Genomic DNA, 27,013 nt, shown 5'->3' on the forward strand with positions numbered 1-27,013 from the left:
AAGGGGTTTGTGGGAGGGGGGGGGGGGGGGGGGGTGCGGCGCGCGGCCGGCCGGCGCGTTTCAAAGCTCGGCTCGGCTTCTGCTCGTCGGTGCCATTCGTGCGGCAGCGGCCGCCTGCGGCCCGTGGGATGCAGGGTGGGGCTGGGAGAGGGACAGCGCCCCGTTGTTTCCCCCCCGCTGCGGTCTCCCGCCGGGAGTCGCCCTGTCCCAGCCCGGGGCAGGGGGCGGTGCGCTGTGGGTGGGCTCACGGGGCTGGGCTAGCCGTGCCGGCGAGGCGAGGGGGGCGGGCGAAAGAGAGCTCGCTCCCATTGGCTGAGATGCCCGTCACTCAGCGGGAAGGGAGCAATCAACGACGGCAGAGCATCGGGGGGGGGGGGGGGAGGGGGAGGGCGGGCTGCGGGGGGGGGGGGCGAAAGGGAGAGCGCTCCCATTGGCTGAGACGCCCGTCACTCAGAGGGAAGTGACTAATCAGCGGCAGCAAAGGGTCGAGGGGGCGGGCGAAAGACAGGTCGCTCCCATTGGCTGATGCGCCCGTCACTCAGCGGGCAGGAACCAATCAGCGACAGCAGCGGGCTGAAAGGGCGGGCGGGGGAGCCAGTGCTCCCATTGGCTGAGGCGCCCGTCACTCAGAGGGCGGTGACCAATCAGCGGCGGCAGTGGGGCGAGGGGGCGGGCAAAGGAGCCAGCGCTCCCATTGGCTGAGGCGCACGTCACTCAGCGGGCAGCGACCAGTCAGCGACGGCAGCGGGCCGAGGGGGCGGGCAAAGGAGCCAGCGCTCCCATTGGCTGATGCGCCCGTCACTCAGCGGGCAGCGACCAGTCAGCGACGGCAGCGGGCCGAGGGGGGCGGGCAAAGGAGCCAGCGCTCCCATTGGCTGAGGCGCACGTCACTCAGCGGGCAGCGACCAATCAGCGGCGGCAGGGGGGCGAGGGGGCGGGCGGGGAAGCCAGCGCTCCCATTGGCTGAGGCGCTCCTCACTCAGCGGGCAGCGACCAATCAGCGGCAGCAGCGGGCCGAGGGGGCGGGCGGGGGAGCCAGCGCTCCCATCTGCTGAGGCGCTCCTCACTGAGCGGGCAGCGACCAATCAGCGGCGGCAGCGTGCCGAGGGGGCGGGCGGGGGAGCCAGCGCTCCCATTGGCTGAGGCGCTCCTCACTGAGCGGGCAGCGACCAATCAGCGGCGGCAGCGGGCCGAGGGGGCGGGCGGAGGAGGCAGCGCTCTCATTGGCTGCACCGCGTGTCACTCCGCCGGTAGCGACCAATCAGCCGCAGAGGAGGGTTCGAGGGGGCGGACGGAGGAGAGCGGGCTCCCATTGGCCGAGCCGCATGTCACTCAGCGGGCAGCGACTAATCAGCGATGGCAGCGGGCCGAGAGGGCGGGCAAAGGAGCCAGCGCTCCCATTGGCTGAGGCGCGCGTCACTCAGCGGGCAGCGACCAATCAGGCGCACCGGAGGCTTCGAGGGGGCGGGCGGAGGAGAGAGGGCTCCCATTGGCTGACCGAAACGTCAGTCATGGAGCAGCGACCAATCAGCGGCGGGACAGGGCCGAGGGGGGCAGGCAGAGAAGGTACCGCTCCCATTGGCTGAGCCGCGTGTCACTCGGAGAGCATCGACCAATCAGCGGCGGAAGTCGGCCGAGGGGGCGGGTGGAGGAGGTCGTTAATGGCGCCGCTCCTGCCCGCGCGGCCGCTCCCCGCGGTTGACGGCGCCGCTCCGGGCTCGCTCTCCGGGAGCCGCGGTACTCCCGCGGCCGGGCTGTGCGTTGCTGGCGCCGGGACCGGCTCGGGCTCGGGGCCGTTCGGGGCCTTCGGTGCTGTGTCCGTGCTCTGCGTGAGACGCCGCGGGGGGGGAATCCCCGCTTTGGGGCGGGGGGGCGAAGGGTTAAAAGGAGGGGGAAAGGGGGCCAGCTGGGGAAAAACGGGGGGGGGGGGGAAAGAGGGGGGGGGGGAGGGGGAGGGGAAAAGGGGAAGGAGACAGTTAGGAGGGAGGTGGCTTTTTTGAATCCCTTCTGTAACCGGGGTTCTTTGCCTTTCAAACCCTCCCACCTCCCACGGTTTTACAACGATGCAACATCCGGTTTCGCCTGCTACAAATCCTCTCGGTTTAGACTTTTCTCTCTTTGCGTTGGCACAGGATATCTGCTTAGCCTTGTCGTGTAGTTGAGGCTTACCATCTCTTTCAACTTATTTTTAGTATCGCAAGCGAGTGCGGAAGGCTGCGTGTGCTCCTGGCTGTCCTAGAACGTGAAGGTGGTGGATTGCCCAGCTGCGGTAAGCTCTGCTGCCTTAGGATGGTTGTGTTGAAGACGCCCCTTGCGTAGGGAGGCTGACGCGCTGACGTCAGCAGTCTCCCGCAGACGGTGCTTGGGACCGGCAAGGGGGGTGCTGGAACTGTTTCCTTGGGCAGAATTTGCCCACGGCTGAGAGGGTGCTTTCCGGGGAGGCGACCGAAACCCGACTCCCAATCCCGGTTCCGTGAAGGGGACGGTTTCTTGAGCAAACCGTGTCCAGTCGGGTCTTTCTCTGAAGCGTGCGCTTGTGAACAGAGCACCGGCGTGCCGCTGTTACGAACGCGGCTCGACCGCTCGTGGCTTTGTTTGGGAGGAGTTGCGGCCTCCCTGCGAAAACCTAAAGCCCCGGCTGCTGCTGTGCCGGATCCTAACGGTCCCCGTGAGCAAAGCTAGCCTCTGCGGTGCCCTTCGAACCGAGCGACGCCAGAGCAGAGGCACGTGGAAGTTTGCCCCTTCTCTTCCGGTGCCCGTGACGGAGCGCAGCGAATACGAAAAGAGGCAGTGCTGGAAGAATTGCCGAAGGAGAGGGTACGAGCTCAAAGCTGCCTCGGGTTCCGGTGCTGAAGCGAAGCGGGTGCGGCAGGACTTACCTCGTGTTGTCGTCTGTTAAACTCCCAAAGCTTTTCCTGCCTCTGAGGAAAGGGCAAGAAATATATTTCTGCTTGTTTCTTTCAGGTGCCCCGGTTCAAGGCTCTACCTCTGCCTTCCTTTGACCGTCTGAGGGCGCCAGAGAAGGTCGAAACCCACGCTCGGCCCGAGCCGTTCCGTCTGCGCGTGGATGAACGGAGAGCGCTTGCCACCGTACGGAGCTGCAAACAGCAGATGGGAGGAGAAGGGTAAGGGGCGCGGCCGGACTCGAAGCAGCGCGTGTGGTTGCGATTGTTTCACAAGGCGTCCTGCCCGAGTTGTATGGGGATGTGAGTTTGAGCAACGGCCTGTCCTGTCCTTGGCGTGAGACTCGCGCTGTGGGTTAGGGATTGGTGTGTTGGAGGCTTTTTTCCCTCCCCCCGCCGTGGGGTTTCCCCCAAGTGGATGAAGAGCTGTGGGGTGTTTTCTGAGCAGCAGCTGTGCGCAGCTGGATCCCTTTGCTGACCGTCTCTGTGCCTGGGGATTTACTGACCTGCAAGCGACCCGCTGCTTTTCCTGTGGGAAGCCTGCAGCGGACAACTGACGTTCTCCTGAGGCGACGTTGGGCAAGAGTAGGCGGCAGGCAACACGGGACACAACTTTCTGGCTTTGATACGATTTTCTAGGCAACCAGTTTGCTCTGAGTCAACCTGCCTTTTCCAGCGTTGCGAGGGCGGAAGTTGGGGCGGGGGGAGAGGGTCTTTTTGTTAACGTCTGGCGCTAGATGGGCTCTCTTCTCTCGCAGCTTCGACGGGGCTCGGAAAGGCAGGAGGGTTGAAAAGCTCATCCCGTCACGGTGGCGTTGCCGGGAGCTTTCTGTCCGTCGAAAGGAAACGAAGCTGTTTTCAGCCAGGGTTCTGGAGACTCGGCTGATGGGCACCGAGAGCCAGTCAGATGGTGGCGAGAGCGGTGGGAAAAGGAAGAAGCTGCTCCTCCGAGGAGACGAGCGACGGATGGTAGGTGGGCTGTTTTCTGTGGACGAGGGCAGCAAAGTAACCCGAGGGGAGGTGAGAGCGTACTGAACGTACACCTCACGCTGTTGTCTGTTAAACCGGTCGGGGGGCTGGAGCACCTTCCCTATGAGGACGGGCTGAGAGAGTCGAGCTTGGAGAAGAGAAGGCCCAGAGGAGATCTTATAGTGACCTTCCAGTTACCTGGAAGGGGCCTACGAGAAATCTGGAGGGGGAACTATTCATAAAGGCTCGTCGGGGACAGGGCGAGGGGGGGAACGGGTATAAACCAGACAGAGGCAGATTTAGACTAGACGTTAGGAAGGATTTCCTCACCGTGAGAGCGGCGAGACGCTGGAACAGGTTGCCAAGGGAAGTTGTGGCTGCCCCATCCCCGGAGGTGTTTGAGGCCAGGTTGGATGGGGCCTCGGGGCAGCCTGATTTAGTGGGGTGTCCTTGCCCGCGGCAGGGAGGTCGGAACTAGATGATCTTTAAGGTCCCTTCCAGCCCCGCGCTGTTCTAGGATTCTCTGAGGCTCCCAAAGCTTCTTCCTGCCCCTGAGGAAAGGGCAAGAAATATTTCTGCTTGTTTCTTTCAGGTGTCCGGGTTCGAAGCTCTGCCTTCGTCTGACCGTGTGAAGCTGCCGGAGGAGGTCAGAAGCCCAACTCAGCCCGAGCTGTTCCTTCTGCGGGTGGATGAACGGGATGCTGCTGCCCTCCAGAGCTGAACGCGGCCGGTAGGATGAGAAGGAAGGGTGAGGGGCACAGCTGGACTTGAAGCGGCGTGTGTCGTTGCGATTGTTTTCAGCAAGCGTCCTGCCCGAGTTGTACGGGGATTGATATTCGAGCAATGACCTGTCCCGTCCTGGGGGAGAGACTTGTCCTGTGGATTGGGGGGGGGGGGACCGGTGCGTTTGAGGATTTCCTTCCCCCTTTGAGGTCAGCGATGGGATTTCCCACAACTGTATGAAGAGCTGCGAGGTATTTTGCGAGCACGTCTGTGCCCAGCTGGATCCCTTTGCTGATCCCTTTGTGCCTGGGCACTTATCGGCGTGTAAACGACCCGCTGCTTTTCTCGTGGGAAGCCTGCAGTGGGCACCTGAAATTTTCTCGAGGTGATGTTTGGCAAAAGTAACTGGCAGGCAACACGGGACGTGACTCTCTGGTTTCGCTACGGTTTTCTAAGCAAAGGATTTCCTCGGCCTGCCTTTTCCAGTGCTGCGAGTGGTGAAGTTGGGGCGGGGGGAGAGGGTCTTTTTGTTAACATCTGGCACCGGATATGGACTCTCTTCCCTCGCTGCTTGAACAGGGCTTGGAAAGGCAGGAGGGTTTAAAGCTCGTCCCGTCACGGTGGCGTTGCCGGGAGCTTTCTGTCCTTCGAAAGGAAACGGAGCTGTTGTCGGGTCGAGTGACAGAGGCTTGGCTGCTAACTCAGCACTGACGCTGCTGAATGATGGTTAGGCTGGCCGCTGCCTCTTCTGTGTCGGCAGAGCCGCCAGTGCCCTGCGCTTACCTGAGCGATTCCGTAGCGGCTCGTGTCCCCAGGGAGCGGGGGCAGGTTTTCATCTCTGCACCGTTCCCCTGTCCCACGCTAAGGTGGCGGCTGCATTGAACGAGTGACTGGTGTGCGTGCCGGCTCGGGATCCGGGTCAGTGGGACGTGGGGAGCACCCCGCGGAGAGAGCTGTCGCTCTTCCCGTTCCTAAGGGGGTGAAGGCATCTATAGCCAAGGGCAGACTGAGCTTCGTTGGGTACGGAACCAGCGAAAAACTCATCCGTACTAACAATTGCGTGCGTGCCTCTCCCATGAGAACATCTGTGACGGGGTGACGTCTGTGCGAACAGGTCTCACGTTTGGGCGTAAGGTTTCCCCTTTTCCTGAGGCCCGGAGGTATCTAGTACCTGCCCGCAGCGAGCTGAAGCGCTCCAGAGGGAGGCTTCCGTTCGACGCTAGTACCGCGCTGCTTCGCCGGACTGTCTGTGCGCCAATGTTGTCTCCTCCTGCTGCTAAACTTAGAGAGTCCTTTCGGTGCTGCAGTTCTTGAAAGCCTTGTGCCGGCAACGAACAGGGAGCTGCGAGCGTTTGAGAAACGGTGGGCAGGTAGAGGAGCCGTAAGGAAGAGGCGCCGAGAGCGGGTCAGGCAAGACAAGAGCAGTGGGAACAGGAAGAAGTTTCTCTGCCGAAGACGAGAAAATGGTAAGTGTGCTCTTTGTGAAGGGGGGGGGGGGCTGCAAAGTAACCCGGAGGGATGCGAGAGGTTTGCTAAACGAGCCAGTGTCGCTGTCGAGCTGCTTTAAGACGGTCTTTTCGAGTTTTCCTGTTGCAAACTGACTCCTCCTTAAGCTTTACGGCTGGTCTGGACAAAAAAAAAAAAAAAAAAAAAACCAAAAAAACCCCGCAAAACCACCCCCACAAACGAAAGAGGCAGCTCTGCTGAGACGGCCGGGTTTCGGAGCTGCACAAGCGTAGTTGCGGGAGCAGAATGATCTTTGTAAAATCCACAACCTCGAAGCATGCCTTGCCTGTTCCTGGTGGCTCGCTCCGGCTGCCCGAAGGCAGCGAGCAGTCTCGCAGACCGACGCCCGCCTTCGTCACACCGATGAACTCCCCTGCGAGTTTCCACCTTCCTCAAAACTACAACCGTTTGCCTCGTTTTGGCTTTGATTTCTTTTTTTTCACAGGTTCACGAGGCAAACCCGGTGCGCAAATACCGCAGCGCAGGAGTGGAGCCCAGCGATCAGCCGCTGACTGTGCCGAAGTCTGCCGACGTCTCAAGTAGACTCCGGTGCTGACGGGCATCTGTGTCCGCTCTCCGGACAGGGCAGAGAAGAGAGGGAGCAGTTACTTTTGTGCCATCGCTCTGTCTCAGTGCTATGCTTGGTTCCAGTTCTCGTTAACGCTTGAAACGGCGGATGGAGGCGAGCTCCATCTGAGGCAGGTGTCTCGGGCACGGCAGGTGGGCAGTGCCGCGTGTTGTCTCTGTGGCCTGGCTTCGGGTCTAGGCGCCTCGGTCCTCCGGAGACTAACCCCTTGGCCTTGTTACTTTGTACAAATAGTCGTGTACCTGAACTAGATCAAAATTCCTAACCCGACTGCTGTCCCTCACTGCTGGGCTGAATCCCTTTCCTGCAGAGGCTTTGGTGAAAGGCACTTGCCCAACGTGCAACAGTGTGCGTGTCTGGAAGAGGCGCCTTGCTGTCGTACCTCTCGCTCTCCAGTGAGTGTTTCTTAGGCTCGTGGTCGGTGTTAAGCTGGAATTGTGTGCAGTCTCCGGGGCTGCGTGTGTGTGCGCAGTGCAGGCAGGAATGCGTGTGCACGGCTCGAGGTGTGCAGAGCCGAGCGTGTGCCCGCAGGTTGAGTGTGCAGGGCTGTGTGCGGGCGCGTGCGTGTGCAGATATGTATTGTGCGTGTGCACATCTGTGTGCGTGTGCTGGCGAGGGGACGCCCCGGGGGCTCTGGGGACACCCCGGGGGCGGTGGGTGCTGGGGGTCCACGATGTCCGCACCCTCCAGCCGCCCCCCCCCCCCCCCCCCCCCCACCCCAGACCCCTCCAGGTGAGGCTGCGGGTACTGAGGAAGAAGAGGTTGAAGGCTTCGGCCAAGGGCGCCGCAGCCCCACGCCAGCCCCGTGAGTACACGCGTGTGAAGATGCACCAGACGGCACTCGGGTGTGAGCACACCCTGCACACGCATACGAATGTGGTTGGCGTGTGGAGTGTTACTGGTGTGCGATTGTCATGTCGTTAGTGTGTGACTGGCATGTGATTGGTGTAACTGGTGTGTGAATGGTGATTTGCGTGTGCCTGGCACGTGGAGTGCGAGTGGCATGTGATTAGCCTATGAGTAGCACGTTATTGGTGTGTGACTGGTGTGTGATTAGCGTGTGATTTGTGTGTTGTTGGTGTGGTCTTGGCGTGTGTCTGGCGTGTGATTGGGTTGTGCCTGGTGTGTGACTGGCGTGGGGTGTGTCGGCATGTGACTGGCGTGCGATTGGTGTGTGATAGGGGTGTGGTAGGCGTGTGGCTGTCATGTAACTGGCACGTGACTGGCATGCGATTGGTGTGTGACTGGAAGGTGATTGGCGTGTGGTGCGTACTCGGTGTGTGGAGTGACTGGCGTGTGACTGGTGTGCGATTGGTGTGTGGAGCGTTACCGGTGTGCGATTAGGATGGGATTGGCGTGCAACTGGCGTGTGACGTGTGATTGGTGTGTGATTAGTTTGTTGTTGGCGCGTGACTGGCGTGTGATTGGGTTGTGACTGCGTGTGTTTGGCGTGTGCTGTTTAATTGGCACGTGTCTCCCTTTGGCCGGGATCCCTGTGCTCGGGAGGGAACGGAGCAGGGGCTCAGTGCTGCCGTGCCGTGGCCGCAGAGCGGTACTGCAGCCTGTGGGAGGTTGGGGGCGGGTGGGGGGGGGGAAGGGTGTGTGCGCGCGGGGCGGGGCGGGGCGGGGCCCGGTGGGGCGGTGCGTTTCAAAGCTCGCCTGGGCTCCGCCCGGCGACCGTTCGGCACGGCTCGCCTCTGCTCTGCTCTTCGGCGCCCTTCCTTTCCCCCCCGCCCGCTGCCGACTGCGGCCGGTGGGACGCAGGCTGGGGCTGGGAGAGGGACAGCGCCCCGCGTCCTCCCGCCGAAGCCTCCCCATCCCTGACCCGGGTGTCCGCGTGCCCCGTGTCCCTTGACAGCCCCGTGTGTCCCGGCCCGGCTCGGCTCGGTTGGGCTGCGTTGGGCTCTTCTCTTTTCATTTTAGTTGCGCTCGTTGTCGGCAAACTACCAATGGGGCGGTGCGGTGCAGAGAGCTCAAAGCTCGGCAGCGAATCGGCGCCGGCAGAGTGCTCGAATGGGGGGGGGGGGAGGAGACAACGCTCCCATTGGCTGAGCCGCGCGTCACTCAGCGAGAAGCGACCAACCGGCGGCGGCAGAGGGGCGAGGGGGCGGGCGTAGGGGAGACAGCGGCCATTGGCTGAGACTGCCGTCACTCAGCGAGAAGCGACCAATCGGCGATGGCAGAGCGCCGAGGGGGCGGGCGGAAGGGAGAGCGCTCCCGTTGGCTGAGACGGCCGTCACTCAGCGGGCAGCGACCAATCAGCGGCGGAAGACGGTCGAGGGGGCGGGCGGAGGAGGGAGCTCTTCCATTGGCTGGCACCCCTAGGCTCCGGCATGAAAGGAGCGGTGGCTCAGTGCTGCCGTGCCGCGGCCGCGAAGCGGTACTGCAGCCTTGGGGAGGAAAGGGGTTTGTGGGAGTGGGCGGGGGGGGGGTGCGGCGCGCGGCCGGCCGGCGCGTTTCAAAGCTCGGCTCGGCTTCTGCTCGTCGGTGCCATTCGTGCGGCAGCGGCCGCCTGCGGCCCGTGGGATGCAGGGTGGGGCTGGGAGAGGGACAGCGCCCCGTTTCCCCCCCCCGCTGCGGTCTCCCGCCGGGAGTCGCCCTGTCCCAGCCCGGGGCAGGGGGCGGTGCGGTGTGTGGGCTCACGGGGCTGGGCTAGCCGTGCCGGCTAGGCGAGGGGGGGGCGGGCGAAAGAGAGGTCGCTCCCATTGGCTGAGATGCCCGTCACTCAGCGGGAAGGGAGCAATCAACGACGGCAGAGCATCGGGGGGGGGGGGGGAGGGAGGAGGGGGCGGGAGAGGGCGGGCTGCGGGGGGGGGGGGGGGCGAAAGGGAGAGCGCTCCCATTGGCTGAGACGCCCGTCACTCAGAGGGAAGTGACTAATCAGCGGCAGCAAAGGGTCGAGGGGGCGGGCGAAAGACAGGTCGCTCCCATTGGCTGAAGCGCCCGTCACTCAGCGGGCAGGAACCAATCAGCGACAGCAGCGGGCTGAAAGGGCGGGCGGGGGAGCCAGCGCTCCCATTGGCTGAGGCGCCCGTCACTCAGCGGGCAGCGACCAATCAGCGGCGGCAGGGGGGGCGAGGGGGCGGGCGGGGAAGCCAGCGCTCCCATTGGCTGAGGCGCACGTCACTCAGCAGGCAGCGACCAATCAGCGGCGGCAGGGGGGCGAGGGGGCGGGCGGGGAAGCCAGCGCTCCCTTTGGCTGAGGCGCGCGTCACTCAGCGGGCAGCGACCAATCAGCGGCGGCAGCGGGCCGAGGGGGCGGGCGGGGGAGCCAGCGCTCCCATTGGCTGAGGCGCTCGTCACTCAGCGGGCAGCGACCAATCAGCGGCGGCAGAGGGGCGAGGGGGCGGGCGGGGGAGGCAGCGCTCCCATTGGCTGGTACGCCCGTCACTCAGCGAGAAGCGACCAATCGGCGATGGCAGAGGGGCGAGGGGGGCGGGCAAAGGAGCCAGCGCTCCCATTGGCTGAGGCGCCCGTCACTCAGCGGGCAGCGACCAATCAGCGGCGAAAGACGGTCGAGGGGGCGGGCGGAGGAGGGAGCTCTTCCATTGGCTGGCACCCCTAGGCTCCGGCATGAAAGGAGCGGTGGCTCAGTGCTGCCGTGCCGCGGCCGCGAAGCGGTACTGCAGCCTTGGGGAGGAAGGGGTTTGTGGGCGTAGGGGGGGGGGTGCGGCGCGCGGCCGGCCGGCGCGTTTCAAAGCTCGGCTCGGCTTCTGCTCGTCGGTGCCATTCGTGCGGCAGCGGCCGCCTGCGGCCCGTGGGATGCAGGGTGGGGCTGGGAGAGGGACAGCGCCCCGTTTCCCCCCCCGCTGCGGTCTCCCGCCGGGAGTCGCCCTGTCCCAGCCCGGGGCAGGGGGCGGTGCGGTGTGTGGGCTCACGGGGCTGGGCTAGCCGTGCCGGCTAGGCGAGGGGGGGGCGGGCGAAAGAGAGGTCGCTCCCATTGGCTGAGATGCCCGTCACTCAGCGGGCAGGAACCAATCAGCGACAGCAGCGGGCTGAAAGGGCGGGCGGGGGAGCCAGTGCTCCCATTGGCTGAGGCGCCCGTCACTCAGCGGGCAGCGACCAGTCATCGACGGCAGCGGGCCGAGGGGGCGGGCAAAGGAGCCAGCGCTCCCATTGGCTGAGGCACACGTCACTCAGCGGGCAGCGACCCATCAGCGGCGGCAGGGGGGCGAGGGGGCGGGCGGGGAAGCCAGCGCTCCCATTGGCTGAGGCGCTCCTCACTGAGCGGGCAGCGACCAATCAGCGGCGGCAGCGGGCCGAGGGGGCGGGCGGAGGAGCCAGCGCTCCCATTGGCTGAGGCGCACGTCACTCAGCGGGCAGCGACCAATCAGCGGCGGCAGGGGGGCGAGGGGGCGGGCGGGGAAGCCAGCGCTCCCATTGGCTGAGGCGCTCCTCACTGAGCGGGCAGCGACCAATCAGCGGCGGCAGCGGGCCGAGGGGGCGGGCGGGGGAGCCAGCGCTCCCATTGGCTGAGGCGCTCGTCACTGAGCGGGCAGCGACCAATCAGCGGCGGCAGAGGGGCGCGGGGGGGGCGGGCCGAGGAGCAGCGCTCTCATTGGCTGCACCGCGTGTCACTCCGCCGGTAGCGACCAATCAGCCGCAGAGGAGGGTTCGAGGGGGCGGACGGAGGAGAGCGGGCTCCCATTGGCCGAGCCGCATGTCAGTCAGCGGGCAGCGACTAATCAGCGATGGCAGCGGGCCGAGAGGGCGGGCAAAGGAGCCAGCGCTCCCATTGGCTGAGGCGCGCGTCACTCAGCGGGCAGCGACCAATCAGGCGCACCGGAGGCTTCGAGGGGGCGGGCGGAGGAGAGAGGGCTCCCATTGGCTGACCGAAACGTCAGTCATGGAGCAGCGACCAATCAGCGGCGGGACAGGGCCGAGGGGGGCAGGCAGAGAAGGTACCGCTCCCATTGGCTGAGCCGCGTGTCACTCGGAGAGCATCGACCAATCAGCGGCGGAAGTCGGCCGAGGGGGCGGGTGGAGGAGGTCGTTAATGGCGCCGCTCCTGCCCGCGCGGCCGCTCCCCGCGGTTGACGGCGCCGCTCCTGCCCGCGCGGCCGCTCCCCGCGGTTGACGGCGCCGCTCCGGGCTCGCTCTCCGGGAGCTGCGGTACTCCCGCGGCCGGGCTGTGCGTTGCTGGCGCCGGGACCGGCTCGGGCTCGGGGCCGTTCGGGGCCTTCGGGGGGGCGAAGGGTTAAAAGGAGGGGGAAAGGGGGCCAGCTGGGGAAAAACGGGGGGGAAAGAAGGGGGGGGGGGGGAAGGGGAAAAGGGGAAGGAGACAGTTAGGAGGGAGGTGGCTCTTTTGAATCCCTTCTGTAACCGGGGTTCTTTGCCTTTCAAACCCTCCCACCTCCCACGGTTTTACAACGATGCAACATCCGGTTTCGCCTGCTACAAATCCTCTCGGTTTAGACTTTTCTCTCTTTGCGTTGGCACAGGATATCTGCTTAGCCTTGTCGTGTAGTTGAGGCTTACCGTCTCTTTCAACTTATTTTTAGTATCGCAAGCGAATGCGGAAGGCTGCGTGTGCTCCTGGCTGTCCTAGGACGTGAAGGTGGTGGATTGCCCAGCTGCGGTAAGCTCTGCTGCCTTAGGATGGTTGTGTTGAAGACGCCCCTTGCGTAGGGAGGCTGACGCGCTGACGTCAGCAGTCTCCCGCAGACGGTGCTTGGGGCCGGCGAGGGGGGGCTGGAACTGTTTCCTTGGGCAGGATTTGCCCACGGCTGAGAGGGTGCTTTCCGGGGAGGCGACCGAAACCCGACTCCCAATCCCGGTTCCGTGAAGGGGACGGTTTCTTGAGCAAACCGCGTCCAGTCGGGTCTTTCTCTGAAGCGTGCGCTTGTGAACAGAGCACCGGCGTGCCGCTGTTACGAACGCGGCTCGACCGCTCGTTGGCTTTGTTTGGGAGGAGTTGCAGCCTCCCTGCGAAAACCTAAAGCTCCGGCTGCTGCTGTGCCGGATCCTAACGGTCCCCGTGAGCAAAGCTAGCCTCTGCGGTGCCCTTCGAACCGAGCAACGCCAGAGCAGAGGCACGTGGAAGTTTGCCCCTTCTCTTCCGGTGCCCGTGACGGAGCGCAGCGAATACGAAAAGAGGCAGTGCTGGAAGAATTGCCGAAGGAGAGGGTACGAGCTCAAAGCTGCCTCGGGTTCCGGTGCTGAAGCGAAGCGGGTGCGGCAGGACTTACCTCGTGTTGTCGTCTGTTAAACTCCCAAAGCTTTTCCTGCCTCTGAGGAAAGGGCAAGAAATATTTCTGCTTGTTTCTTTCAGGTGCCCCGGTTCAAGGCTCTACCTCTGCCTTCCTTTGACCGTCTGAGGGCGCCAGAGAAGGTCGAAACCCACGCTCGGCCCGAGCCGTTCCGTCTGCGCGTGGATGAACGGAGAGCGCTTGCCACCGTACGGAGCTGCAAACCGCAGATGGGAGGAGAAGGGTAAGGGGCGCGGCCGGACTCGAAGCAGCGCGTGTCGTTGCGATTGTTTCACAAGGCGTCCTGCCCGAGTTGTATGGGGATGTGAGTTTGAGCAACGGCCTGTCCTGTCCTTGGCGTGAGACTCGCGCTGTGGGTTAGGGATTGGTGTGTTGGAGGCTTTTTTCCCTCCCCCCGCCGTGGGGTTTCCCCCAAGTGGATGAAGAGCTGTGGGGTGTTTTCTGAGCAGCAGCTGTGCGCAGCTGGATCCCTTTGCTTGACCGTCTCTGTGCCTGGGGATTTACTGACCTGCAAGCGACCCGCTGCTTTTCCTGTGGGAAGCCTGCAGCGGACAACTGACGTTCTCCTGAGGCGACGTTGGGCAAGAGTAGGCGGCAGGCAACACGGGACACTACTTTCTGGCTTTGATACGATTTTCTAGGCAACCAGTTTGCTCTGAGTCAACCTGCCTTTTCCAGTGTTGCGAGGGCGGAAGTTGGGGCAGGGGGAGAGGGTCTTTTTGTTAACGTCTGGCGCTAGATGGGCTCTCTTCTCTCGCAGCTTCGACGGGGCTCGGAAAGGCAGGAGGGTTGAAAAGCTCATCCCGTCACGGTGGCGTTGCCGGGAGCTTTCTGTCCTTCGAAAGGAAACGAAGCTGTTTTCAGCCAGGGTTCTGGAGACTCGGCTGATGGGCACCGAGAGCCGGTCAGATGGTGGCGAGAGCGGTGGGAAAAGGAAGAAGCTGCTCCTCCGAGGAGACGAGCGACGGATGGTAGGTGGGCTGTTTTCTGTGGACGAGGGCAGCAAAGTAACCCGAGGGGAGGTGAGAGCGTACTGAACGTACACCTCACGCTGTTGTCTGTTAAACCGGTCGGGGGGCTGGAGCACCTTCCCTATGAGGACGGGCTGAGAGAGTCGAGCTTGGAGAAGAGAAGGCCCAGAGGAGATCTTATAGTGACCTTCCAGTTACCTGGAAGGGGCCTACAAGAAATCTGGAGGGGGAACTATTCATAAAGGCTCGTCGGGGACAGGGCGATGGGGGGAACGGGTATAAACCAGACAGAGGCAGATTTAGACTAGACGTTAGGAAGAATTTCCTCACCGTGAGAGCGGCGAGACACTGGAACAGGTTGCCAAGGGAAGTTGTGGCTGCCCCATCCCCGGAGGTGTTTGAGGCCAGGTTGGATGGGGCCTCGGGGCAGCCTGATTTAGTGGGGCGTCCTTGCCCGCGGCAGGGAGGTCGGAACTAGATGATCTTTAAGGTCCCTTCCAGCCCCGCGCTGTTCTAGGATTCTCTGAGGCTCCCAAAGCTTCTTCCTGCCCCTGAGGAAAGGGCAAGAAATATTTCTGCTTGTTTCTTTCAGGTGTCCGGGTTCGAAGCTCTGCCTTCGTCTGACCGTGTGAAGCTGCCGGAGGAGGTCAGAAGCCCAACTCAGCCCGAGCTGTTCCTTCTGCGGATGGATGAACGGGATGCTGCTGCCCTCCAGAGCTGAACGCGGCCGGTAGGATGAGAAGGAAGGGTGAGGGGCACAGCTGGACTTGAAGCGGCGTGTGTCGTTGCGATTGTTTTCAGCAAGCGTCCTGCCCGAGTTGTACGGGGATTGATATTCGAGCAATGACCTGTCCCGTCCTGGGGGAGAGACTTGTCCTGTGGATTGGGGGGGGGGACCGGTGCGTTTGAGGATTTCCTTCCCCCTTTGAGGTCAGCGATGGGATTTCCCACAACTGTATGAAGAGCTGTGAGGTATTTTGCGAGCACGTCTGTGCCCAGCTGGATCCCTTTGCTGATCCCTTTGTGCCTGGGCACTTATCGGCGTGTAAACGACCCGCTGCTTTTCTCGTGGGAAGCCTGCAGTGGGCACCTGAAATTTTCCCGAGGTGATGTTTGGCGAAAGTAACTGGCAGGCAACACGGGACGTGACTCTCTGGTTTCGCTACGGTTTTCTAAGCAAAGGATTTCCTCGGCCTGCCTTTTCCAGTGCTGCGAGTGGTGAAGTTGGGGCGGGGGGAGAGGGTCTTTTTGTTAACATCTGGCACCGGATATGGACTCTCTTCCCTCGCTGCTTGAACAGGGCTTGGAAAGGCAGGAGGGTTTAAAGCTCGTCCCGTCACGGTGGCGTTGCCGGGAGCTTTCTGTCCTTCGAAAGGAAACGGAGCTGTTGTCGGGTCGAGTGACAGAGGCTTGGCTGCTAACTCAGCACTGACGCTGCTGAATGATGGTTAGGCTGGCCGCTGCCTCTTCTGTGTCGGCAGAGCCGACAGTGCCCTGCGCTTACCTGAGCAATTCCGTAGCGTCTCGTGTCCCCAGGGAGCGGGGGGAGGTTTTCATCTCTGCACCGTTCCCCTGTCCCACGCTAAGGTGGCGGCTGCATTGAACGAGTGACTGGTGTGCGTGCCGGCTCGGGATCCGGGTCAGTGGGACGTGGGGAGCACGGCGCGGAGAGAGCTGTCGCTCTTCCCGTTCCTAAGGGGGTGAAGGCATCTATAGCCAAGGGCAGACTGAGCTTCGTTGGGTACGGAACCAGCGAAAAACTCATCCGTACTAACAATTGCGTGCGTGCCTCTCCCATGAGAACATCTGTGACGGGGTGACGTCTGTGCTAACAGGTCTCACGTTTGGGCGTAAGGTTTCCCCTTTTCCTGAGGCCCGGAGGTATCTAGTACCTGCCCGCACGAGCTGAAGCGCTCCAGAGGGAGGCTTCCGTTCGACGCTAGTACCGCGCTGCTTCGCCGGACTGTCTGTGCGCCAATGTTGTCTCCTCCTGCTTCTAAACTTAGAGAGTCCTTTCGGTGCTGCAGTTCTTGAAAGCCTTGTGCCGGCAACGAACAGGGAGCTGCGAGCGTTTGAGAAACGGTGGGCAGGTAGAGGAGCCGTAAGGAAGAGGCGCCGAGAGCGGGTCAGGCAAGACAAGAGCAGTGGGAACAGGAAGAAGTTTCTCTGCCAAGACGAGAAAATGGTAAGTGTGCTCTTTGTGAAGGGGGGGGGGCTGCAAAGTAACCCGGAGGGATGCGAGAGTTTGCTAAACGAGCCAGTGTCGCTGTCGAGCTGCTTTAAGACGGTCTTTTCGAGTTTTCCTGTTGCAAACTGACTCCTCCTTAGCTTTACGGCTGGTCTGGACAAAAAAAAAAAAAAAAAGAAAACCAAAAAAACCCCGCAAAACCACCCCCGCAAACGAAAGAGGCAGCTCTGCTGAGACGGCCGGGTTTCGGAGCTGCACAAGCGTAGTTGCGGGAGCAAGAATGATCTTTGTAAAATCCACAACCTCGAAGCATGCCTTGCCTGTTCCTGGTGGCTCGCTCCGGCGCCCAAGGCAGCGAGCAGTCTCGCAGACCGACGCCCGCCTTCGTCACACCGATGAACTCCCCTGCGAGTTTCACCTTCCTCAAAACTACAACCGTTTGCCTCGTTTTGGCTTTGATTTCTTTTTTTTCACAGGTTCACGAGGCAAACCCGGTGCGCAAATACCGCAGCGCAGGAGTGGAGCCCAGCGATCAGCCGCTGACTGTGCCGAAGTCTCCCGACGTCTCAAGTAGACTCCGGTGCTGACGGGCATCTGTGTCCGCTCTCCGGACAGGCAGAGAAGAGAGGGAGCAGTTACTTTTGTGCCATCGCTCTGTCTCAGTGCTATGCTTGGTTCCGTTCTCGTTAACGCTTGAAACGGCGGATGGAGGCGAGCTCCATCTGAGGCAGGTGTCTCGGGCACGGCAGGTGGGCAGTGCCGCGTGTTGTCTCTGTGGCCTGGCTTCGGGTCTAGGCGCCTGGTCCTCCGGAGACTAACCCCTTGGCCTTGTTACTTTGTACAAATGTCGTGTACCTGAACTAGATCAAAATTCCTAACCCGACTGCTGTCCCTCGCTGCTGGGCTGAATCCCTTTCCTGCAGAGGCTTTGGTGAAAGGCACTTGCCCAACGTGCAACAGTGTGCGTGTCTGGAAGAGGCGCCTTGCTGTCGTACCTCTCGCTCTCCAGTGAGTGTTTCTTAGGCTCGTGGTCGGTGTTAAGCTGGAATTGTGTGCAGTCTCCGGGGCTGCGTGTGTGTGCGCAGTGCAGGCAGGAATGCGTGTGCACGGCTCGAGGTGTGCAGAGCCGAGCGTGTGCCCGCAGGTTGAGTGTGCAGGGCTGTGTGCGGGCGCGTGCGTGTGCAGATATGTATTGTGCGTGTGCACATCTGTGTGCGTGTGCTGGCGAGGGGACGCCCCGGGGGCTCTGGGGACACCCCGGGGGGCGGTGGGTGCTGGGGGTCCACGATGTCCGCACCCTCCAGCCGCCCCTCACCCCCACCCCCCACCCCAGACCCCTCCAGGTGAGGCTGCGGGTACTGAGGAAGAAGAGGTTGAAGGCTTCGGCCAAGGGCGCCGCAGCCCCACGCCAGCCCCGTGAGTACACGCGTGTGAAGATGCACCAGACGGCACTCGGGTGTGAGCACACCCTGCACACGCATACGAATGTGGTTGGCGTGTGGAGTGTTACTGGTGTGCGATTGTCATGTCGTTAGTGTGTGACTGGCATGTGATTGGTGTAACTGGTGTGTGAATGGTGATTTGCGTGTGCCTGGCACGTGGAGTGCGAGTGGCATGTGATTAGCCTATGAGTAGCACGTTATTGGTGTGTGACTGGTGTGTGATTAGCGTGTGATTTGTGTGTTGTTGGTGTGGTCTTGGCGTGTGTCTGGCGTGTGATTGGGTTGTGCCTGGTGTGTGACTGGCGTGGGGTGTGTCGGCATGTGACTGGCGTGCGATTGGTGTGTGATAGGGGTGTGGTAGGCGTGTGGCTGTCATGTAACTGGCACGTGACTGGCATGCGATTGGTGTGTGACTGGAAGGTGATTGGCGTGTGGTGCGTACTCGGTGTGTGGAGTGACTGGCGTGTGACTGGTGTGCGATTGGTGTGTGGAGCGTTACCGGTGTGCGATTAGGATGGGATTGGCGTGCAACTGGCGTGTGACGTGTGATTGGTGTGTGATTAGTTTGTTGTTGGCGCGTGACTGGCGTGTGATTGGGTTGTGACTGCGTGTGTTTGGCGTGTGCTGTTTAATTGGCACGTGTCTCCCTTTGGCCGGGATCCCTGTGCTCGGGAGGGAACGGAGCAGGGGCTCAGTGCTGCCGTGCCGTGGCCGCAGAGCGGTACTGCAGCCTGTGGGAGGTTGGGGGGGGGGGGGGGGGGGAAGGAAGTGTGTGGGCGCGCGGGGCGGGGCGGGGCGGGGCACGGTGGGGCGGTGCGTTTCAAAGGTCGTCTGGGCTCCGCCCGGCGACCGTTCGGCACGGCTCGCCTCTGCTCTGCTCTTCGGCGCCCTTCCTTTCCCCCCCGCCCGCTGCCGACTGCGGCCGGTGGGACGCAGGCTGGGGCTGGGAGAGGGACAGCGCCCCGCGTCCTCCCGCCGAAGCCTCCCCATCCCTGACCCGGGTGTCCGCGTGCCCCGTGTCCCTTGACAGCCCCGTGTGTCCCGGCCCGGCTCGGCTCGGTTGGGCTGCGTTGGGCTCTTCTCTTTTCATTTTAGTTGCGCTCGTTGTCGGCAAACTACCAATGGGGCGGTGCGGTGCAGAGAGCTCAAAGCTCGGCAGCGAATCGGCGCCGGCAGAGTGCTCGAATGGGGGGGGGGGGAGGAGACATCGCTCCCATTGGCTGAGCCGCGCGTCACTCAGCGAGAAGCGACCAATCGGCGGCGGCAGAGGGGCGAGGGGGCGGGCGTAGGGGAGACAGCGGCCATTGGCTGAGACGGCCGTCACTCAGCGAGAAGCGACCAATCGGCGGTGGCAGAGCGCCGAGGGGGCGGGCGGAAGGGAGAGCGCTCCCATTGGCTGGTACGCCCGTCACTCAGCGGGCAGCGACCAATCAGCGGCGGAAGACGGTCGAGGGGGCGGGCGGAGGAGGGAGCTCTTCCATTGGCTGGCACCCCTAGGCTCCGGCATGAAAGGAGCGGTGGCTCAGTGCTGCCGTGCCGCGGCCGCGAAGCGGTACTGCAGCCTTGGGGAGGAAGGGGTTTGTGGGAGTGGGCGGGGGGGGTGCGGCGCGCGGCCGGCCGGCGCGTTTCAAAGCTCGGCTCGGCTTCTGCTCGTCGGTGCCATTCGTGCGGCAGCGGCCGCCTGCGGCCCGTGGGATGCAGGGTGGGGCTGGGAGAGGGACAGCGCCCCGTTTCCCCCCCCGCTGCGGTCTCCCGCCGGGAGTCGCCCTGTCCCAGCCCGGGGCAGGGGGCGGTGCGGTGTGTGGGCTCACGGGGCTGGGCTAGCCGTGCCGGCTAGGCGAGGGGGGGGCGGGCGAAAGAGAGGTCGCTCCCATTGGCTGAGATGCCCGTCACTCAGCGGGAAGGGAGCAATCAACGACGGCAGAGCATCGGGGGGGGGGGGGGGAGGGAGGAGGGGGCGGGAGAGGGCGGGCTGCGGGGGGGGGGGGGGGCGAAAGGGAGAGCGCTCCCATTGGCTGAGACGCCCGTCACTCAGAGGGAAGTGACTAATCAGCGGCAGCAAAGGGTCGAGGGGGCGGGCGAAAGACAGGTCGCTCCCATTGGCTGAAGCGCCCGTCACTCAGCGGGCAGGAACCAATCAGCGACAGCAGCGGGCTGAAAGGGCGGGCGGGGGAGCCAGCGCTCCCATTGGCTGAGGCGCCCGTCACTCAGCGGGCAGCGACCAATCAGCGGCGGCAGGGGGGGCGAGGGGGCGGGCGGGGAAGCCAGCGCTCCCATTGGCTGAGGCGCACGTCACTCAGCAGGCAGCGACCAATCAGCGGCGGCAGGGGGGCGAGGGGGCGGGCGGGGAAGCCAGCGCTCCCTTTGGCTGAGGCGCCCGTCACTCAGCGGGCAGCGACCAATCAGCGGCGGCAGCGGGCCGAGGGGGGCGGGCGGGGGAGGCAGCGCTCCCATTGGCTGGTACGCCCGTCACTCAGCGAGAAGCGACCAATCGGCGATGGCAGAGGGGCGAGGGGGGCGGGCGGGGGAGCCAGCGCTCCCATTGGCTGAGGCACCCGTCACTCAGCGGGCAGCGACCAATCAGCGGCGGCAGCGGGCCGAGGGGGCGGGCGGGGGAGCCAGCGCTCCCATTGGCTGAGGCGCTCGTCACTCAGCGGGCAGCGACCAATCAGCGGCGGCAGAGGGGCGAGGGGGCGGGCGGGGGAGGCAGCGCTCCCATTGGCTGGTACGCCCGTCACTCAGCGAGAAGCGACCAATCGGCGATGGCAGAGGGGCGAGGGGGGGCGGGCAAAGGAGCCAGCGCTCCCATTGGCTGAGGCGCCCGTCACTCAGCGGGCAGCGACCAATCAGCGGCGAAAGACGGTCGAGGGGGCGGGCGGAGGAGGGAGCTCTTCCATTGGCTGGCACCCCTAGGCTCCGGCATGAAAGGAGCGGTGGCTCAGTGCTGCCGTGCCGCGGCCGCGAAGCGGTACTGCAGCCTTGGGGAGGAAGGGGTTTGTGGGAGTGGGGGGGGGGTGCGGCGCGCGGCCGGCCGGCGCGTTTCAAAGCTCGGCTCGGCTTCTGCTCGTCGGTGCCATTCGTGCGGCAGCGGCCGCCTGCGGCCCGTGGGATGCAGGGTGGGGCTGGGAGAGGGACAGCGCCCCGTTTCCCCCCCCGCTGCGGTCTCCCGCCGGGAGTCGCCCTGTCCCAGCCCGGGGCAGGGGGCGGTGCGGTGTGTGGGCTCACGGGGCTGGGCTAGCCGTGCCGGCTAGGCTTGGGGGGGGGCGGGCGAAAGAGAGGTCGCTCCCATTGGCTGAGATGCCCGTCACTCAGCGGGCAGGAACCAATCAGCGACAGCAGCGGGCTGAAAGGGCGGGCGGGGGAGCCAGTGCTCCCATTGGCTGAGGCGCCCGTCACTCAGCGGGCAGCGACCAGTCATCGACGGCAGCGGGCCGAGGGGGCGGGCAAAGGAGCCAGCGCTCCCATTGGCTGAGGCACACGTCACTCAGCGGGCAGCGACCCATCAGCGGCGGCAGGGGGGCGTGGGGGCGGGCGGGGAAGCCAGCGCTCCCATTGGCTGAGGCGCTCCTCACTGAGCGGGCAGCGACCAATCAGCGGCGGCAGCGGGCCGAGGGGGCGGGCGGAGGAGCCAGCGCTCCCATTGGCTGAGGCGCTCGTCACTGAGCGGGCAGCGACCAATCAGCGGCGGCAGAGGGGCGAGGGGGGGGCGGGCCGAGGAGCAGCGCTCTCATTGGCTGCACCGCGTGTCACTCCGCCGGTAGCGACCAATCAGCCGCAGAGGAGGGTTCGAGGGGGCGGACGGAGGAGAGCGGGCTCCCATTGGCCGAGCCGCATGTCAGTCAGCGGGCAGCGACTAATCAGCGATGGCAGCGGGCCGAGAGGGCGGGCAAAGGAGCCAGCGCTCCCATTGGCTGAGGCGCGCGTCACTCAGCGGGCAGCGACCAATCAGGCGCACCGGAGGCTTCGAGGGGGCGGGCGGAGGAGAGAGGGCTCCCATTGGCTGACCGAAACGTCAGTCATGGAGCAGCGACCAATCAGCGGCGGGACAGGGCCGAGGGGGGCAGGCAGAGAAGGTACCGCTCCCATTGGCTGAGCCGCGTGTCACTCGGAGAGCATCGACCAATCAGCGGCGGAAGTCGGCCGAGGGGGCGGGTGGAGGAGGTCGTTAATGGCGCCGCTCCTGCCCGCGCGGCCGCTCCCCGCGGTTGACGGCGCCGCTCCTGCCCGCGCGGCCGCTCCCCGCGGTTGACGGCGCCGCTCCGGGCTCGCTCTCCGGGAGCCGCGGTCTTCCCGCGGCCGGGCTGTGCGTTGCTGGCGCCGGGACCGGCTCGGGCTCGGGGCCGTTCGGGGCCTTCGGGGGGGCGAAGGGTTAAAAGGAGGGGGAAAGGGGGCCAGCTGGGGAAAAACGGGGGGGAAAGAAGGGGGGGGGGGGGGGAAGGGGAAAAGGGGAAGGAGACAGTTAGGAGGGAGGTGGCTCTTTTGAATCCCTTCTGTAACCGGGGTTCTTTGCCTTTCAAACCCTCCCACCTCCCACGGTTTTACAACGATGCAACATCCGGTTTCGCCTGCTACAAATCCTCTCGGTTTAGACTTTTCTCTCTTTGCGTTGGCACAGGATATCTGCTTAGCCTTGTCGTGTAGTTGAGGCTTACCGTCTCTTTCAACTTATTTTTAGTATCGCAAGCGAATGCGGAAGGCTGCGTGTGCTCCTGGCTGTCCTAGGACGTGAAGGTGGTGGATTGCCCAGCTGCGGTAAGCTCTGCTGCCTTAGGATGGTTGTGTTGAAGACGCCCCTTGCGTAGGGAGGCTGACGCGCTGACGTCAGCAGTCTCCCGCAGACGGTGCTTGGGGCCGGCGAGGGGGGGCTGGAACTGTTTCCTTGGGCAGGATTTGCCCACGGCTGAGAGGGTGCTTTCCGGGGAGGCGACCGAAACCCGACTCCCAATCCCGGTTCCGTGAAGGGGACGGTTTCTTGAGCAAACCGCGTCCAGTCGGGTCTTTCTCTGAAGCGTGCGCTTGTGAACAGAGCACCGGCGTGCCGCTGTTACGAACGCGGCTCGACCGCTCGTTGGCTTTGTTTGGGAGGAGTTGCAGCCTCCCTGCGAAAACCTAAAGCTCCGGCTGCTGCTGTGCCGGATCCTAACGGTCCCCGTGAGCAAAGCTAGCCTCTGCGGTGCCCTTCGAACCGAGCAACGCCAGAGCAGAGGCACGTGGAAGTTTGCCCCTTCTCTTCCGGTGCCCGTGACGGAGCGCAGCGAATACGAAAAGAGGCAGTGCTGGAAGAATTGCCGAAGGAGAGGGTACGAGCTCAAAGCTGCCTCGGGTTCCGGTGCTGAAGCGAAGCGGGTGCGGCAGGACTTACCTCGTGTTGTCGTCTGTTAAACTCCCAAAGCTTTTCCTGCCTCTGAGGAAAGGGCAAGAAATATTTCTGCTTGTTTCTTTCAGGTGCCCCGGTTCAAGGCTCTACCTCTGCCTTCCTTTGACCGTCTGAGGGCGCCAGAGAAGGTCGAAACCCACGCTCGGCCCGAGCCGTTCCGTCTGCGCGTGGATGAACGGAGAGCGCTTGCCACCGTACGGAGCTGCAAACCGCAGATGGGAGGAGAAGGGTAAGGGGCGCGGCCGGACTCGAAGCAGCGCGTGTCGTTGCGATTGTTTCACAAGGCGTCCTGCCCGAGTTGTATGGGGATGTGAGTTTGAGCAACGGCCTGTCCTGTCCTTGGCGTGAGACTCGCGCTGTGGGTTAGGGATTGGTGTGTTGGAGGCTTTTTTCCCTCCCCCCGCCGTGGGGTTTCCCCCAAGTGGATGAAGAGCTGTGGGGTGTTTTCTGAGCAGCAGCTGTGCGCAGCTGGATCCCTTTGCTTGACCGTCTCTGTGCCTGGGGATTTACTGACCTGCAAGCGACCCGCTGCTTTTCCTGTGGGAAGCCTGCAGCGGACAACTGACGTTCTCCTGAGGCGACGTTGGGCAAGAGTAGGCGGCAGGCAACACGGGACACTACTTTCTGGCTTTGATACGATTTTCTAGGCAACCAGTTTGCTCTGAGTCAACCTGCCTTTTCCAGTGTTGCGAGGGCGGAAGTTGGGGCAGGGGGAGAGGGTCTTTTTGTTAACGTCTGGCGCTAGATGGGCTCTCTTCTCTCGCAGCTTCGACGGGGCTCGGAAAGGCAGGAGGGTTGAAAAGCTCATCCCGTCACGGTGGCGTTGCCGGGAGCTTTCTGTCCTTCGAAAGGAAACGAAGCTGTTTTCAGCCAGGGTTCTGGAGACTCGGCTGATGGGCACCGAGAGCCGGTCAGATGGTGGCGAGAGCGGTGGGAAAAGGAAGAAGCTGCTCCTCCGAGGAGACGAGCGACGGATGGTAGGTGGGCTGTTTTCTGTGGACGAGGGCAGCAAAGTAACCCGAGGGGAGGTGAGAGCGTACTGAACGTACACCTCACGCTGTTGTCTGTTAAACCGGTCGGGGGGCTGGAGCACCTTCCCTATGAGGACGGGCTGAGAGAGTCGAGCTTGGAGAAGAGAAGGCCCAGAGGAGATCTTATAGTGACCTTCCAGTTACCTGGAAGGGGCCTACAAGAAATCTGGAGGGGGAACTATTCATAAAGGCTCGTCGGGGACAGGGCGATGGGGGGAACGGGTATAAACCAGACAGAGGCAGATTTAGACTAGACGTTAGGAAGAATTTCCTCACCGTGAGAGCGGCGAGACACTGGAACAGGTTGCCAAGGGAAGTTGTGGCTGCCCCATCCCCGGAGGTGTTTGAGGCCAGGTTGGATGGGGCCTCGGGGCAGCCTGATTTAGTGGGGCGTCCTTGCCCGCGGCAGGGAGGTCGGAACTAGATGATCTTTAAGGTCCCTTCCAGCCCCGCGCTGTTCTAGGATTCTCTGAGGCTCCCAAAGCTTCTTCCTGCCCCTGAGGAAAGGGCAAGAAATATTTCTGCTTGTTTCTTTCAGGTGTCCGGGTTCGAAGCTCTGCCTTCGTCTGACCGTGTGAAGCTGCCGGAGGAGGTCAGAAGCCCAACTCAGCCCGAGCTGTTCCTTCTGCGGATGGATGAACGGGATGCTGCTGCCCTCCAGAGCTGAACGCGGCCGGTAGGATGAGAAGGAAGGGTGAGGGGCACAGCTGGACTTGAAGCGGCGTGTGTCGTTGCGATTGTTTTCAGCAAGCGTCCTGCCCGAGTTGTACGGGGATTGATATTCGAGCAATGACCTGTCCCGTCCTGGGGGAGAGACTTGTCCTGTGGATTGGGGGGGGGGACCGGTGCGTTTGAGGATTTCCTTCCCCCTTTGAGGTCAGCGATGGGATTTCCCACAACTGTATGAAGAGCTGTGAGGTATTTTGCGAGCACGTCTGTGCCCAGCTGGATCCCTTTGCTGATCCCTTTGTGCCTGGGCACTTATCGGCGTGTAAACGACCCGCTGCTTTTCTCGTGGGAAGCCTGCAGTGGGCACCTGAAATTTTCCCGAGGTGATGTTTGGCGAAAGTAACTGGCAGGCAACACGGGACGTGACTCTCTGGTTTCGCTACGGTTTTCTAAGCAAAGGATTTCCTCGGCCTGCCTTTTCCAGTGCTGCGAGTGGTGAAGTTGGGGCGGGGGGAGAGGGTCTTTTTGTTAACATCTGGCACCGGATATGGACTCTCTTCCCTCGCTGCTTGAACAGGGCTTGGAAAGGCAGGAGGGTTTAAAGCTCGTCCCGTCACGGTGGCGTTGCCGGGAGCTTTCTGTCCTTCGAAAGGAAACGGAGCTGTTGTCGGGTCGAGTGACAGAGGCTTGGCTGCTAACTCAGCACTGACGCTGCTGAATGATGGTTAGGCTGGCCGCTGCCTCTTCTGTGTCGGCAGAGCCGACAGTGCCCTGCGCTTACCTGAGCAATTCCGTAGCGTCTCGTGTCCCCAGGGAGCGGGGGGAGGTTTTCATCTCTGCACCGTTCCCCTGTCCCACGCTAAGGTGGCGGCTGCATTGAACGAGTGACTGGTGTGCGTGCCGGCTCGGGATCCGGGTCAGTGGGACGTGGGGAGCACGGCGCGGAGAGAGCTGTCGCTCTTCCCGTTCCTAAGGGGGTGAAGGCATCTATAGCCAAGGGCAGACTGAGCTTCGTTGGGTACGGAACCAGCGAAAAACTCATCCGTACTAACAATTGCGTGCGTGCCTCTCCCATGAGAACATCTGTGACGGGGTGACGTCTGTGCTAACAGGTCTCACGTTTGGGCGTAAGGTTTCCCCTTTTCCTGAGGCCCGGAGGTATCTAGTACCTGCCCGCACGAGCTGAAGCGCTCCAGAGGGAGGCTTCCGTTCGACGCTAGTACCGCGCTGCTTCGCCGGACTGTCTGTGCGCCAATGTTGTCTCCTCCTGCTTCTAAACTTAGAGAGTCCTTTCGGTGCTGCAGTTCTTGAAAGCCTTGTGCCGGCAACGAACAGGGAGCTGCGAGCGTTTGAGAAACGGTGGGCAGGTAGAGGAGCCGTAAGGAAGAGGCGCCGAGAGCGGGTCAGGCAAGACAAGAGCAGTGGGAACAGGAAGAAGTTTCTCTGCCAAGACGAGAAAATGGTAAGTGTGCTCTTTGTGAAGGGGGGGGGCTGCAAAGTAACCCGGAGGGATGCGAGAGTTTGCTAAACGAGCCAGTGTCGCTGTCGAGCTGCTTTAAGACGGTCTTTTCGAGTTTTCCTGTTGCAAACTGACTCCTCCTTAGCTTTACGGCTGGTCTGGACAAAAAAAAAAAAAAAAAAGAAAACCAAAAAAACCCCGCAAAACCACCCCCGCAAACGAAAGAGGCAGCTCTGCTGAGACGGCCGGGTTTCGGAGCTGCACAAGCGTAGTTGCGGGAGCAAGAATGATCTTTGTAAAATCCACAACCTCGAAGCATGCCTTGCCTGTTCCTGGTGGCTCGCTCCGGCGCCCAAGGCAGCGAGCAGTCTCGCAGACCGACGCCCGCCTTCGTCACACCGATGAACTCCCCTGCGAGTTTCACCTTCCTCAAAACTACAACCGTTTGCCTCGTTTTGGCTTTGATTTCTTTTTTTTCACAGGTTCACGAGGCAAACCCGGTGCGCAAATACCGCAGCGCAGGAGTGGAGCCCAGCGATCAGCCGCTGACTGTGCCGAAGTCTCCCGACGTCTCAAGTAGACTCCGGTGCTGACGGGCATCTGTGTCCGCTCTCCGGACAGGCAGAGAAGAGAGGGAGCAGTTACTTTTGTGCCATCGCTCTGTCTCAGTGCTATGCTTGGTTCCGTTCTCGTTAACGCTTGAAACGGCGGATGGAGGCGAGCTCCATCTGAGGCAGGTGTCTCGGGCACGGCAGGTGGGCAGTGCCGCGTGTTGTCTCTGTGGCCTGGCTTCGGGTCTAGGCGCCTGGTCCTCCGGAGACTAACCCCTTGGCCTTGTTACTTTGTACAAATGTCGTGTACCTGAACTAGATCAAAATTCCTAACCCGACTGCTGTCCCTCGCTGCTGGGCTGAATCCCTTTCCTGCAGAGGCTTTGGTGAAAGGCACTTGCCCAACGTGCAACAGTGTGCGTGTCTGGA

General features: G+C 62.8%; 2 protein-coding genes across 2 annotated transcripts; both read left to right on the forward strand.

Annotated features, from left to right (window-relative positions):
* Positions 1 to 1,661: 1,661 nt before the first annotated feature.
* On the forward strand, positions 1,662 to 17,013 carry LOC128851702 (uncharacterized). Its single transcript, XM_054062369.1, has 7 exons — positions 1,662 to 1,809; positions 2,496 to 2,863; positions 2,965 to 3,125; positions 3,662 to 3,872; positions 4,465 to 4,602; positions 15,703 to 16,052; positions 16,532 to 17,013. The coding sequence occupies exons 1-5, from the start codon at positions 1,662 to 1,664 to the stop codon at positions 4,591 to 4,593; spliced, it is 1,017 nt and encodes a 338-aa protein (XP_053918344.1). The 3' UTR covers positions 4,594 to 4,602; positions 15,703 to 16,052; positions 16,532 to 17,013.
* Positions 16,367 to 27,013, forward strand: LOC128851703 (uncharacterized). Its single transcript, XM_054062370.1, has 9 exons — positions 16,367 to 16,462; positions 16,532 to 16,625; positions 20,986 to 21,508; positions 22,173 to 22,249; positions 22,524 to 22,843; positions 22,943 to 23,103; positions 23,641 to 23,851; positions 24,444 to 26,036; positions 26,516 to 27,013. Exons 1-8 carry the CDS (start codon positions 16,367 to 16,369, stop codon positions 24,570 to 24,572), a joined length of 1,611 nt encoding a protein of 536 aa, XP_053918345.1. The 3' UTR covers positions 24,573 to 26,036; positions 26,516 to 27,013.

This window comes from Cuculus canorus, chromosome 3 (assembly GCF_017976375.1).
Source record: "Cuculus canorus isolate bCucCan1 chromosome 3, bCucCan1.pri, whole genome shotgun sequence".
Lineage (NCBI taxonomy): Eukaryota > Metazoa > Chordata > Aves > Cuculiformes > Cuculidae > Cuculus > Cuculus canorus.

Excerpts from the sequence above, each read along its gene's own strand:
- LOC128851702 (XM_054062369.1), top strand. The coding sequence starts at position 1,662 with ATGGCGCCGCTCCTGCCCGCGCGGCCGCTCCCCGCGGTTGACGGCGCC. Across the intron at positions 2,864-2,964 it reads CCGGTGCTGAAGCGAAGCGG|GTGCCCCGGTTCAAGGCTCT; the intron begins GTGCGGCAGGAC and ends TGTTTCTTTCAG. Across the intron at positions 3,873-4,464 it reads GAGGAGACGAGCGACGGATG|GTGTCCGGGTTCGAAGCTCT; the intron begins GTAGGTGGGCTG and ends TGTTTCTTTCAG.
- LOC128851703 (XM_054062370.1), top strand. The coding sequence starts at position 16,367 with ATGCCTTGCCTGTTCCTGGTGGCTCGCTCCGGCGCCCAAGGCAGCGAG. Across the intron at positions 21,509-22,172 it reads TCCCATTGGCTGACCGAAAC|TATCGCAAGCGAATGCGGAA; the intron begins GTCAGTCATGGA and ends ACTTATTTTTAG. Across the intron at positions 23,852-24,443 it reads GAGGAGACGAGCGACGGATG|GTGTCCGGGTTCGAAGCTCT; the intron begins GTAGGTGGGCTG and ends TGTTTCTTTCAG.